The 12,701-nt window shown below is 38.1% G+C and overlaps 2 protein-coding genes across 3 annotated transcripts in view; one reads left to right on the forward strand and one right to left on the reverse strand.

Annotated features, from left to right (window-relative positions):
• PIK3C2A (phosphatidylinositol-4-phosphate 3-kinase catalytic subunit type 2 alpha) overlaps window positions 1-12,701 on the reverse strand; it is a 104,770-nt gene that overhangs the window by 47,358 nt on the left and 44,711 nt on the right. For both annotated transcript variants that reach the window (XM_082659409.1, XM_082659408.1), the window contains exons 3-8: window positions 9,686-9,789; window positions 3,831-3,988; window positions 2,242-2,362; window positions 1,479-1,590; window positions 244-323; window positions 50-113 (exon numbers count right to left, since the gene is read on the reverse strand). In XM_082659409.1, the coding sequence (XP_082515535.1) occupies window positions 50-113; window positions 244-323; window positions 1,479-1,590; window positions 2,242-2,362; window positions 3,831-3,988; window positions 9,686-9,789 (639 nt within the window). The remainder of the gene's footprint in view (window positions 1-49; window positions 114-243; window positions 324-1,478; window positions 1,591-2,241; window positions 2,363-3,830; window positions 3,989-9,685; window positions 9,790-12,701) is intronic.
• On the forward strand, window positions 10,227-10,883 carry LOC309825621 (phosphatidylethanolamine-binding protein 1-like; the record flags this gene model as incomplete). The annotated part of the gene is made up of 1 exon (XM_082659270.1): window positions 10,227-10,883. The coding sequence occupies one exon, from the start codon at window positions 10,227-10,229 to the stop codon at window positions 10,881-10,883; it is 657 nt and encodes a 218-aa protein (XP_082515396.1).

Below are 12,701 nucleotides of genomic sequence, written 5' to 3' on the forward strand. Positions count from 1 at the left end.
GAGAAAAGAATCTTTAAATCATCAAGCCAAAATGTGAGTTAAGACTTACTTCAATTTGAAGAGCCAGTTCCACTTGGTTGTGATAAGAATCTAAAAGTTCTTCAACAGGATGTCTGAAATAAAGAAGTTATTGTGGCTGAAAGATACCATATGCAAAAATGATTGTTTTATTCACCAAAATAAGTGCATTCACATCCAAAAGTAACGTCTGAAAACCTGAAATTAATGTTTTAGATGCCACACCTTGTCGTGACTTCTTTATAAGGTTTTTCTATTTGATGCAGGTGTTTGTTTAAATCCACAGGTGTTTCATCATCTTCTGCCTAAATAAACATACAGACAAATGTTTACCAAATAATGAAATCCATTCTTTGGTCTTTCTATTGCCAAATTAAGTAAGGTTAAGCGTATGATAAATTCTTGAAATGAAAGTGACTTTTGAGAACCGAGGCCTCTGCTATAGAGAGAGAATGGAGAGCTAAAAGCACTTTTAAAGATGGCGGACAGCCAAATGAAGGTGGAGTGGGAACCAGATGAGAAGAGATCATCTGAATTTCTGCATTTTTTATAATGATAACCAAATTTCCTTCTACCTTACCTTCAATAAATAAGGCACTGGTCTCTTCAACCATAACCCTTATTATTCAAAATACTCAAAAACATCATGCCTTAAGAAACTGAAAACAGAAGTTACTAATGATTGTTAAAATGTACTGAGTTTTGTGAAATAGTTTCCACCCAAGTGAAATAAATTCTACCTAACATAGGAGCAAAACCTAGGAAAATAAAGAAAGGAGAAAGTAGAAATGATTGATATTTTTCCTCCTAAAATTCTACCAAATGAATGATTCTCTTTAGAGGTTAAAAGTCATCAAGTGTTTATACAGTAATAAAATGGCCTAATTTCTTGCATTCTATTTTGCTTTAACCTCAAAAGAAAGTACTATAGTTTTAAAACAGAGAATTAGTTTTCATTTTGTGAAAAATAATATATTTTTCTCAGTTTGGTGCAAAGGTCAATGTGGATCTTTTTCTCCCCAAAACCATATTTAGCATTCAAAATCTTTCTTCTTCCTCATTTCTCCTTGACTGACCCTGATGTTTTCATTGTGTAACTTGTGTAAAACTATTACAAGCCAAACTTTTATAATTCCTCCACTTTGATTTTCAAACATGCCTCCAACTCTGAGTAGTATGCTACCTAAACCTCCATGATTGAAAGTCTCCCCCCGGTCTGCTAAAACTCTCCCCACATCTGCTTTATCCTGTAGGGGATAAAGCGTGCCTCACTCCCAGTCAAACCCAAAACTCTCAGAGCACGTACACATTGCAAATTGGCTGATTAGCAATTATTTAGAATTACATATTAATCCAAACTAATATTAATCTAAAATTAATATTTAATAATTAATATCTAAATTAATCTAAAATTATTTAGATTCAACCAAATGCAATTCAGTTATAGGGTACACACTTACTGTTCGGGCCAGATTTTGGCACATTGCGCTGAAGGTCAAAAGTTGTAGTTTAATCTCCGTGTCCCATTTTCGACAGTTTTGAATATGTTCATGACTTCCAAGACAATGATTACTGTTAAAATATATCAATTATTCATCAGTGTTATTCTCCTCAAACTAGAAATTATACAGGTGAGAGTAAAATGTAAATTTTACTCATCAGGAATTGAAGAGAATGGTAAAATACAGAGACTTTTTTAACCAAGTGTGAGCATTTAAATAGAGAAATAATTCTACATGAGAAGAGTTAAAGCAAAGAAGAAAGAAGATGAAGACAAACAAGGAAAAAAAACAGGGACAGAGCATCTCTAGTAGGTTCAGAAAAAGATTCATATAATGATTATTTCAGGCAACTAAAAGGAAATCACAACTAAACACTGTGTATAAAGTAATACTGCATGCTACAAAGGGAAAATGGAGTCCCTAATGATGTAACTATTGCCTCTCTGCAGAAAGAAAAACAACTTTAAATTCACTTGTCAACCAATTGCCCACCATTCTTCCCATCTAAGACTATCAGCTTCTTAAGGGCAAGATCCTCTACTGTCTTAGACACAAATGTCTTGGACAACGTATATCTTAATATAAGTTAACTGATCCAATAAACCAATTCACTAGGACCCAATGTGGTTTTAGATTATAAATTTAACTTGAAATTTTTCTAATTTAATCCATTAAAATGAAATTTCCAAAAATGTTGCTCAATAATTAAATGAATACTTACTTCTGTAGCACTTCCTCTTGACCACAAACTTTAAGAACATAGCTGCCAACATCTACTTGATTCAAGTCATCATGTACCCAGCAAAGGGCTTGCATTATTATGATTTCTACAGTAGAACTCACTGTAAAAGAGTTAGTCATCATTTTCATTGTATACATTCAACACTAAGTATATACCTATTCAGACTGTATGTCTTACAATCTAAAACAGCACTATATAAGAGAACTATAATGCAGGTCACATATGTAATTTAAAATTTTCTAGTAGCCACGTTGAAGAAAGTAAAAAGAAACAGATGAATCTAATTTCAATAATATATTTTATTTAACCTAATATATCCAAAATATCATTTCAATATATAATTGGTATTTCAAAATTACTAATGGGATATCTTACATTCTCTTTTCAAAGTAAGTCTTTGAATTCCAGTGTGTATTTTACACTTATAGCACATCTCAATCTATATTAGCCATATTTCAAGTAATCAATAGTCTCATGTAGCTAGTGGTTATCGTATTAGACAGGGCAGATCTAAGCTAAGAAAGCCACCTCTGTATTACAGACTCCTCCAAAAAGGATGACATTTAGCAGTGTCTAGCAAACAATTATTTAAACCAAATCATAAGGAAAAAGAATCACCTTAAACATTTGACATTTGCCTGGTAAATTATCCAATGAAGAATAAAAATATAGAAAGTAGGAAGTATTATTCAATTATCATTCTTCACAATAGCTGGATACTAAGATTACAAACCATTAAAAACTAAAGTAACCTATTTCTATACTTAGAGCTTTTATGTTCAACTTAGAAGACAGTGACTACATTCAGAATTCATGAAAATTAACAGCTTGGCAGAAAAGGCCATAAAACCTCTATCTAATACAATAGCTACATTTCTGAACACATTTATATGTATCATAACAGTTATTAAACACACAAAGCACTTCTACTATAAAATGGTTACATTTCTTAAAAGAGATGTACACTATAAATGTGCACATTTATGAAGCACCAAACAATAGGAATTTGATATATTTTTAAATGAATCAGATCTTGATATATCAAGTCAAAATTTGATACAAATCAAAACATTTGCTATCAATGCTTATCCATGCTTATTTCAATCAAGAAGCTTATTGACCTTACTTTCCTTCAATTTTAGTATTAATTCTTACTGCATACGATTCCCCAAACCAAAATTTAAGGTATGTTTAAAGAGAATAAGTCTTCCTTTAGAATATAAAGAATAGGACTATAATTAGCCTTGCTAGCTAATGCTTTTGGGCTTTGGCCAAGAGCCACTGATTAACCAAATTACTCAGCATCTTTCAGAGAAATATGTAGTTATAAAAGTAAACTGGTTTTTCTCTAACCCAAACCACAGAACTATCCATATGAACGCCAATTTCTAGAAAGGGATAACTAATGCATGTTAAGTATTTTACCCCCCCCCCGACACACACAGAGATTTTTAAAGGATACCTAATGATAACTGAGTCAGTTTATTAAAAGAATGATAACATTAACATTTTAAACATTTTCTTCCTAATCAGAGCAAAACAAGATCGTTGGGGAACTATGAACCTACCATCGCATGTAAAGGTAACTGGTAGCTGAAATCCTTCAATTTCAATGGAGACCTTCACGCTAGCATTTTCTCCACATATGTTTCTTTGCACTGTGACTGGACTTAACAAATAGCCTGGATTTGTGCAGTGATTGGTATATGGAAAACTGGTCTTCAATCTATTCACAAAAAACAAGAAATTAAATTCTTTTTTTGAAAGTTGCATTTGAGAGCTCTGAACAAGGCTTTGCATGCTTATAGCCATTCAATTCTGTGTTACTGTCCAATTCTAGAGCAGCTCAGGAGAAATGTAATGAATGGACCCCTGTCAAAACTCCAAAACACCGGCATTTGCCTTTTAAAAAACAGAATCCAAGGAAAGAGATTAAGTACTGCCAGGACCGCTTTGGTAACACTATCAACATCAACAAAACACACACTGGATACACAGCATTAAATGAGGTTCTCTGCTTCAGATTTTTGGCGAAACAGTATAATTTCACAAAATGTACATTTTTAATGAACCACTGACAATACAGGTGATAGACCTAAATTGTAATTGCCAGAGGGATGAAAAGTTTGTTGTCTTTTTAAAATCTTTTTTTCTGACATCCTTTTTCCTACACAGTTTTTGGTTGTTAGCATGATAGAAAAACATAGACAATGGGTTTTTACAGTGCTATGAGGCCTTTATTCCCTCAAAGTGATTTCTAAGACTTAGGGAATGGCAAAAAAATTGCCTGTGAAGTGTTCTTGGTATTCATAGTAGCAAAATAGTTTAAATTTAAATATATAAGGCAGGTGTATGGCTCATCTCCAGATAGCACTTCTATTATCTGAAGACAAAGGAGGATTTGATGCCTTCTTTAAGCCTGTGGGCTTCCCTTAACTGACTTTTTTCTGGAAGTTAGAAGACAAACTCCACTTCTCCCATCTGCTTTTCACAGGGCTATAAACGGAATGAATGCTGGAAGTTTTATCTATTCGCTCTGTAGAGATTAAAATAATCAAGTTATAGGAACAGAATAAAATAGTTTGAGTTGACAATAAGAAAGGTTCTGGAGAGGCAGGCAGCAAGTGTAACTATTTGTGCACTACTGCTAGAGTCAGACTTCCCAAGTTTAAATCCTGTTTGTACTACTTACTAGCTGTGTAATCTTAGGCAAGTTATTCAATCTCCTTGTTGCTTCAGTTTCCTCTTCTATAAAATGGGGATAATACTACTACTAACTTCATGGGGTTGTTGTGAGAATTATGTGAATTAAGTTTATAAGGACACTCAGAACAGTGTCTAGTACATGGTAAGCGTTATAAGCATCTCGTCAAATAAATGAATAAATGAATACATCTGGTTTCTGCACTGTGATCTTAAGTGCCACAAAGGATCCAATATTAAAAAGAAATGTAATTGAAAAAAAGGTAATAGAAAGTAATAAACTTAAATTGATGTTGGAAATGCACCTTTAGATATGGACACATTACCTTCAAATATTTGATTGCTGCCAAGCTTACCCCTCTGTAACACAATGACAAGACCTTCACAGGACCCAGCCTAAGATTTTTTATTGTTTCTCACATACTTGGTATTCTTGTTTCCTATGAAACAAGAAATACCACATGAAATAAGATACTCACAGCAAATCACGTAGCTAACTAATATATAAAACGGTAAAGAACTTTATCTATATCCAAGGAAGCCTTCAATTTTCAGAAATCCTTAAGGATGATAAAAGGAAAATCAGAAATTCCTGATGACAGTTCAGAAAACAAGAATTTACTGGACAAAAATTCTAGTGATAAAAAGTTACATATAAAAATGAGGGTTTTCTTCCCTGGTGGCACAGTGGTTAAGAATCCACCGGCCAATGCAGGGGATGTGGGTTCGAGCCCTGGCCCGGAGAAGATCCCACATGCCACGGAGCAACTAAGCCCCTGAGCCACAACTACTGAGCCTGTGCTCTAGAGCCCGCGAGCCACAGCTACTGAGCCTGCGTGCCACACAACTACTGAAGCCCGTGCACCTAGAGCCATGCTCCGCAACAAGAGAAGCCACGGCAGTGAGAAGACTGCGCACTGCAACAAAGAGTAGCCCCTGCTCACAACTAGAGAAACCCCGCACACAGCAACAAAGACCCAACGCAGCCAAAAATAAATTAAAAATAAAAATAAATTTATTTTAAAAAATGAGGGTTTTTAATTGAATTGACACTACTTTATAAGAAACTTGAGTCAGCGTCATTTAGAATAAAATTAACTAAATGCAGAGGTAAAAACCTACAGGGAATCCTTGGGATCAAGACATTTTTGTAGAATATAAGTATTAGATTGGAACCATATATGAGGAAAGGAAATTAAAGGCTATTCAGAATGACAAGTGTAAAGTGTAGTTTTTCATCTTACCCTAGGGGACCACAAATGAAGCAGAAAAAATTTCCACTGGTATCTAACATTCCTCTGAGAACTTCCTCTGGACCTATTAACTAGTAGATACAGCAAGTTTTGTCAATTATGATGAGTGTGAAAGGAAAGAAATAAAAGAAATAAAAACAAGAAAAATGCAGTAATAATTAAATGTCCCGATTCAAAGTATTTTACAGAACTTTAAACTGAAAGTGACCCTTGAGATCACTAGTGCAACTCCCTGATTTCACAGAAGCAAAAAAAACAAGGCCTAGAAGTAGGCTTAACTGTAAACAAATATCATCCTGACAATCTTATACTAATGTCATAGCTGAATTAAAATAATGAAATTAATCATTTTAGGAGATTTCAAAAAATGAGGCATTTACTAAGAGTATAAACACTTGTTTTTAAAATCTGCACACTGGAAAAAATAGAAAGTGACATTAATTTCTTCAAGACATCAAGACTTCTCCTGACTCCAATCTCCAAGGTCAGAGGGGAATGAAAGAATTTTCTAGAACATGGCTTCAAAAACACCTCTCCCTCTTACTTCTCTGAAACATTTGTTGCAATCCCACTCTAACAGAAATAAATTACAAAAAGAATTCACTGTCTCTAGTTCATCTGAGGTTTTAATATTACAGAAGCCATTTGTGTGTGTGTGTGTGCGCGCGCGTGTGCACACATAAATAAAAATGATCATTTTAGCTTAGTGGCAGAGTTTGTGTAAATAACACTAAGATTCAAATGCAGAAAAAAAGGCAGATCACAGAGAGCCTAATTTCTCAACATGCAAAGCTTAAATGCAATAGTCACTCAACACAGTCTAATAGACAAGGTTTGTTTGGAAAGAAAATTTTAAAAACTCGATGAACACATATCAGATTAATACCAAACCATTAAGATAAAACACATACCAGATTAATACCAAACCATTAAGATAAAAGATTATTTCTAAACTGTTAACCACACATACATAATGGTATAATGGAATAAAGGCACAGGTAATTTCTAACACATGCAATTTGCATTCTCAGTCACCTAAATGTCTCTTCTATTTTAAACGTCTACTGAAAAATATGAGTTTTAAAAACACAGTTAAGAGTAACCTTTGGGCTTCCCCGGTGGCGCAGTAGTTGAGAGTCCACCTGCCAATGCAGGGGACGCGGGTTTGTGCCCCGGTCCGGGAAGATCCCACATGCCGCGGAGCGGCTGGGCCCGTGAGCCATGGCTGCTGAGCCTGCGCTCCGCAACGGGAGAGGCCACAGCAGTGAGAGGCCTGCGTACCGCAAAAAAAAAAAAAAAAAAAAGAGTAACCTTTTCAGGAAAGAAAAAGTGACTCTACTGATATTTTTCTTCTTTTTTTTCCCTAAGGTATCCTGAAGAAAAGGAATGCTGGTTAAAAGGTGACACACAAGAAGATAGAATTTTAATGAAATGTTACCAATAGTCTAGAAAATCTAGTTAAATATAATAAGTCCCATATCATAAAAATGATGAATATACTCGAAAATGATCTGGGAACCCCAAACTCTGCTTTGCTTAAACCACACTGGGGAAAATACTGGATTCAGAATAAATCTCCCAGTAGTGATCTATTTTTCCTTCTTTTTTTAAAAAATAAATTTATTTATTTGTTTATTTATTTGTTTGTTTTTGGCTGCATTGGGTCTTTGTTGCTGCGCACGGGCTCTCTCTAGTTGCCGTGAGAGGGGGCTACTCTTTGTTGCAGTGGGTAGGCTTCTCATTGCGGTGGCTTCTCTTGCTGCGGAGCACGGGCTCTAGGTGTGTGAGCTTCAGTAGTTGTGGCATGCAGGCTCACTAGTTGTGGCTCACGGATTAGTTGCTCCGTGGCATGTGGGATCTTCCCGGACTAGGGATCGAACCTGTGTTCCCTACATTGGCAGGCGGATTCTTAACCACTGTACCACCAAGGAAGTCCCTACTTTTCCTTCTTTTGATAACAGATCTCATCCAGTTGGCCACAATGTTTGTTGTTCCACTCCCTCCTTCCGTGGGATTTTTCTATCTGGTGCTGACTGAAAGGACTCTCTCCTTTCTGTTAACAAGACCATTAGAATATCAAAGTCTAAGCTATCGGTGGTTATATTCCCTGCCTTCAAAACTCCATCTCTAGTAGAAGCCAACATGCATGGTGAAAGGGTCCAGGGAGAAAAGGGAGGAAGAAGAAGAGTCCAAAGGGAGTAGGGATCAATTACAGAGTGTGAATTCCTGGATCTTGCTGTCACTGAGCTCTGCCCCATCCTCCCTCTTTCTGCTATACGGGTTTGTGAACCAATACATAACCTTCCTTGATTTATGCTAGTTTAAGATGGGTTTCTTGCACTCATAACAGAAGTCCTCACTAATACAGTGAAATGATGGAAAGAAAACACACCAAACCAGAGGTAATGGAGACCTCGCTCTGTTACAGACTAGCTGAGTAAACTTTGGTAGGTAACTTCTCTGAGTCTCAGTTTCTTCATGTATTAAGAACACTGGACACATTTAGGATTAAAAGAACATTTTAGAAATGCATTTTTCTAACCTTCAGAAAATATATTTGCTCCTCTAATCTTGCCTGTTATATCATCTCTTAATTCTAAGTAGGACAATATTTTGAATGCTAGAAAGTTTATGGCAAAACTAAGTCTCCCTATAAAGGCAAAAAAGGCAGGGACTTCCCTGGTGGTCCAGTGGTTAAGAATCCGCCTGCCAACGCAGGGGATATGGGGTTTGATCCCTGGTCCGCGAAGATCTCACATACCATGGAGCAACTAAGCCCGCACGCCACAACTACTGAAGCCTGTGCGCTGTAGGGCCCACGCACCACAACTACTGAGCCTGTGCACCTAGAACCCGTGCTCTGCAATAAGAGAAGCCACTGCAGTGAGCAGCCCACGCACCTCAACGTGTGCAGCAATGAAGATCCAGCACAGCCATAAAAAAAAAAAAAAGGCATTTTCTGGGCTTCCCTGGTGGCGCAGTGGTTGAGAGTCCACCTGCTGATGCAGGGGACACGGGTTCATGCCCTGGTCCGGGAAGATTCCACATGCCGCAGAGCGGCTGGGCCCAGTGAGCCATGGCCGCTGAGCCTATGCGTCTGGAGCCTGTGCTCCGCAATGGGAGAGGCCACAACAGTGAGAGGGCTGCGTACCGCAAAAAAAAAAAAAAAAAAGGCATTTTCTAATTCTAATGAAACTTCTATGTTTAAGCCATATTCTCCCTCGGTAATAGACTATCAGAAATCTACTGTCTGACCTCAATTTTTTCTTCTAAATACTCAGAACACTAACAGGTTCAACTGTAGTTTGTGTTAATGTACCAATTAACTGATTGTTTTGACATTTTAGCCACAGGGAGAAAATAGTTAAAACTTAAAAAATTTTATAATTAGTAGCACTAAGCTGGTTAAGATAAATTTTAAAAAATTACTTAATAAAAAATCATCTTTATAAAGAAAAATTCCTTACTTTGTAATGGATTGACAAAAAGCTGCCACTTCCTCATTCTGTACTTCAATTTCTTGTAGAAGAGAACTTTCAGCTGGCAAAGTACTGGTCCCATTTGGGCCTTTCTGTAATGAAAAAGAGTGTTTTTATTTTAAAAGTAAAAGATCCCCAAAACGCTAAATAGCATATAGCACAAACACATTTTTATAAAAACATGTACAAAAATATGGAGGTAAAATAAATCATATCAGTAACAAAGTTTTAAAGTATGGATTTCTATCTTTGTAAAAGTAATGCCAACTAAGTCTTTTTTTTTTTTTTTAATTTTGGCCAGGCCGCATGTCATGTGGCATCTTAGCTCCCTGACCAGGGATTACCCTGCGCCCCCTGCATTGGAAGCGCAATCTTTAACCACTGGACCGCCAGGGAAGTCCCAAGCCTTATTTTAAAGTTCATTGGTTTTACTTGCTCAGAAGTAGAAATAGGCCTGGGAGTCTGGACTACTACCCTGCACCGAGTCCTCCCGCTGCTTTCCCTGCTGTCCGCCCCCCTTGGCTCCGTGATGCTCGTGGACCTCAACAAGCAGTCTGGGCCTTTGAGCCTGCAGGAAGTGGATGAGAGGCCGCAGCACCCACTGCAGGTCAAATACGGCGGGGCAGAGGTTGACGAGCTGGGTAAAGTGCTGACAACCACGCAGGTGAAGAACTGGCCCACCAGCATTGCATGGGATGGCCTTCATCCAGGTAAACTGTATATTTTGGTCTTGACAGACCCGGATGCTCCCAGCAGGAAGGACTCCAAATACAGGGAATGGCACCATTTCCTAGTGGTCAACATGAAGGGGAACGACATCAGCAGTGGCACAGTCCTCTCCGATTATGTGGGCTCTGGGCCTCCCAAGGGCACAGGCCTTCACTACTACATCTGGCTGGTTTACGAGCAGGACAGGCCACTGAAGTGTGATGAGCCCATTCTCAGCAACCGATCTGGAGACCACGGTGGCAGATTCAAGTTGGCGAATTTCTGCAAAAAGTATGAGCTCGGGGCTCCAGGGGCCGGCACGTGTTACCAGGCCAAATGGGATGACTATGTGCCCAAACTCTACGAGCAGCTGTCTGGGAAGCAGAGGAAAGCCAGGAGATGGACATCGTCCCAGAGTTCCCAAGCAGTGTTTCAGTTTAGTGATGCATGTAGATTTCTTCTCTTCCCCCTGCCCTGAGGCCTGAGCAGTAAGATTTAGGTTTAGGGTGTCTTTTCCTTCTGCCTGTCCTCTATAATTCTAGGGGGTTTATGTTTTGATCAAATTTGAACTCCGTTTTGGTGGGGGATACTTTGGTACTAGGATGGGGTCATCAAAATGTTAATATAACAACCCAGACGTTAAAGAGGAAAAAAATTCTGGTAAAAAGACGAGGTCTGCAGTATTAGAACAGAGCATCAAAGAATCTTTAAGGGAGGTTGAAAAAACGAAAAGATTGATTGCCTCTGCCTTTGTGAGCCCGAGCCCAGGGCTGTGTGTGATGGCATCTTCTGGCATTTGTTTTCAGGGCCCTGTCTCTCACTAAGACAACCAGGGGCTGGCATGTCCACTAGCCCCCAACGTGATACATCTCAGGCTGGTTATTGGCTGTCAGTGTCCCGCTCTGGTTCCTTTAAAGAGCAATACTGGAAAAAGCAATAGGGAGAGAGTCACTTTGCTGTTAAAGCTTGGCCATCCAGATGAGCTGCGGGGCTGAGTGAGAGGTCATCAGAAATCCGAAAGTCTGTACGTGTTAAATTGATCACTCGTCGGTGTAAGAAAGGCTGGTCTGGAGTTGCTGAATGTTGTGTTAATTCTGCTACTTGCTTATAGTTGAATAAAAATAAAAACGTGTAGATGGAAAAAAAAAGTAGAAATAGGCTGTACTTTGTATCAGTCAATAAGAATGGAACGCTAAAGACATTTCCATTCAAAATCTTCCAGAAATGAACACTTCAGAAAGTTAACAGCTGAATGAAATTAAAGGACTAGGCTCTGTTTTAAGAAAATGAAGATATCAAGCCCATTTGGGACTCCTCTAATAAACCAGGAATTCTATATATTCAACTTAGGTCTCAAATTCCAAGAAAGCATCTGGTTCTTTATATAAGAGAATGAGTTTTAGGAGTTAGTGGGCATTTTCTACGTTAATAAACTTGTACAAACACCCTGACATTCCTTCAAAAGTTAAGTTTATGTCTGATCAAAATTTGTGTGCAACATTTAGGAAGATAAATTCACTACCCAAGCACAGCCAAGCAGCAGAGTCCATTTAGAGGTGTTTTGACTTACTACGTAAAAATACTTGATTTAGCACAAATTCCAAATGTAAATTTCCTTTAAAATTAAAATGGGAACATTCTCAATTAAAACTTGAGTGAATGAGAACATAGTGTATAAATTTCAAGAGTTGTAATGGATTTCCATAACCATGACAAACAAGAAGGTTTTGTCAGAAAATTAAACTGAAAATTCAGGACAACAACTCCTTTATTAATTTACTGCTTTTATAATGTGGCAGAGCCCCTTCTGCTAGAATGTGATATGTACATGGGGAAGTGGCCAGCCCTGAGTTCTAGAAAAATCGCTACTACAAATAACAGAGCTCATGGGAAAAACAGAGTTAAGGCAGACTACTCAAAAATCGGTGTAATCGGGCTTCCCTGGTGGTGCAGTGGTTCAGAGTCCACCTGCCGATTCAGGGGGCACGGGTTCGTGCCCTGGTCCAGGAAGATCCCACATGCCGCAGAGTGGCTAGGCCCGTGAGCCATGGCCACTGAGCCTGTGCGTCCAGAGCCTGTGCTCCGCAACAGGAGAGGCCACAACAGTGAGAGGCCCGCGTACCACAAAAAAAAAAAAAAAAAGTGTAATCAAAGCCCTAACTAAAACAATAAGTCTTTACAGAAACACTAGTGCAGTTAAATCTCCACTTGAATTTGCACCTTGAATTATGGTCTTTGATCCTCTGAAGCCTCCTTAAACCCTGGAGCTCCTGCTTCCTAATTTGTTATATGGATT

The sequence above is a fragment of the Grampus griseus genome (genome assembly GCF_964374135.1).
Source record: "Grampus griseus genome assembly, chromosome: 8".
In the NCBI taxonomy this organism is placed as follows: Eukaryota; Metazoa; Chordata; class Mammalia; order Artiodactyla; family Delphinidae; genus Grampus; species Grampus griseus.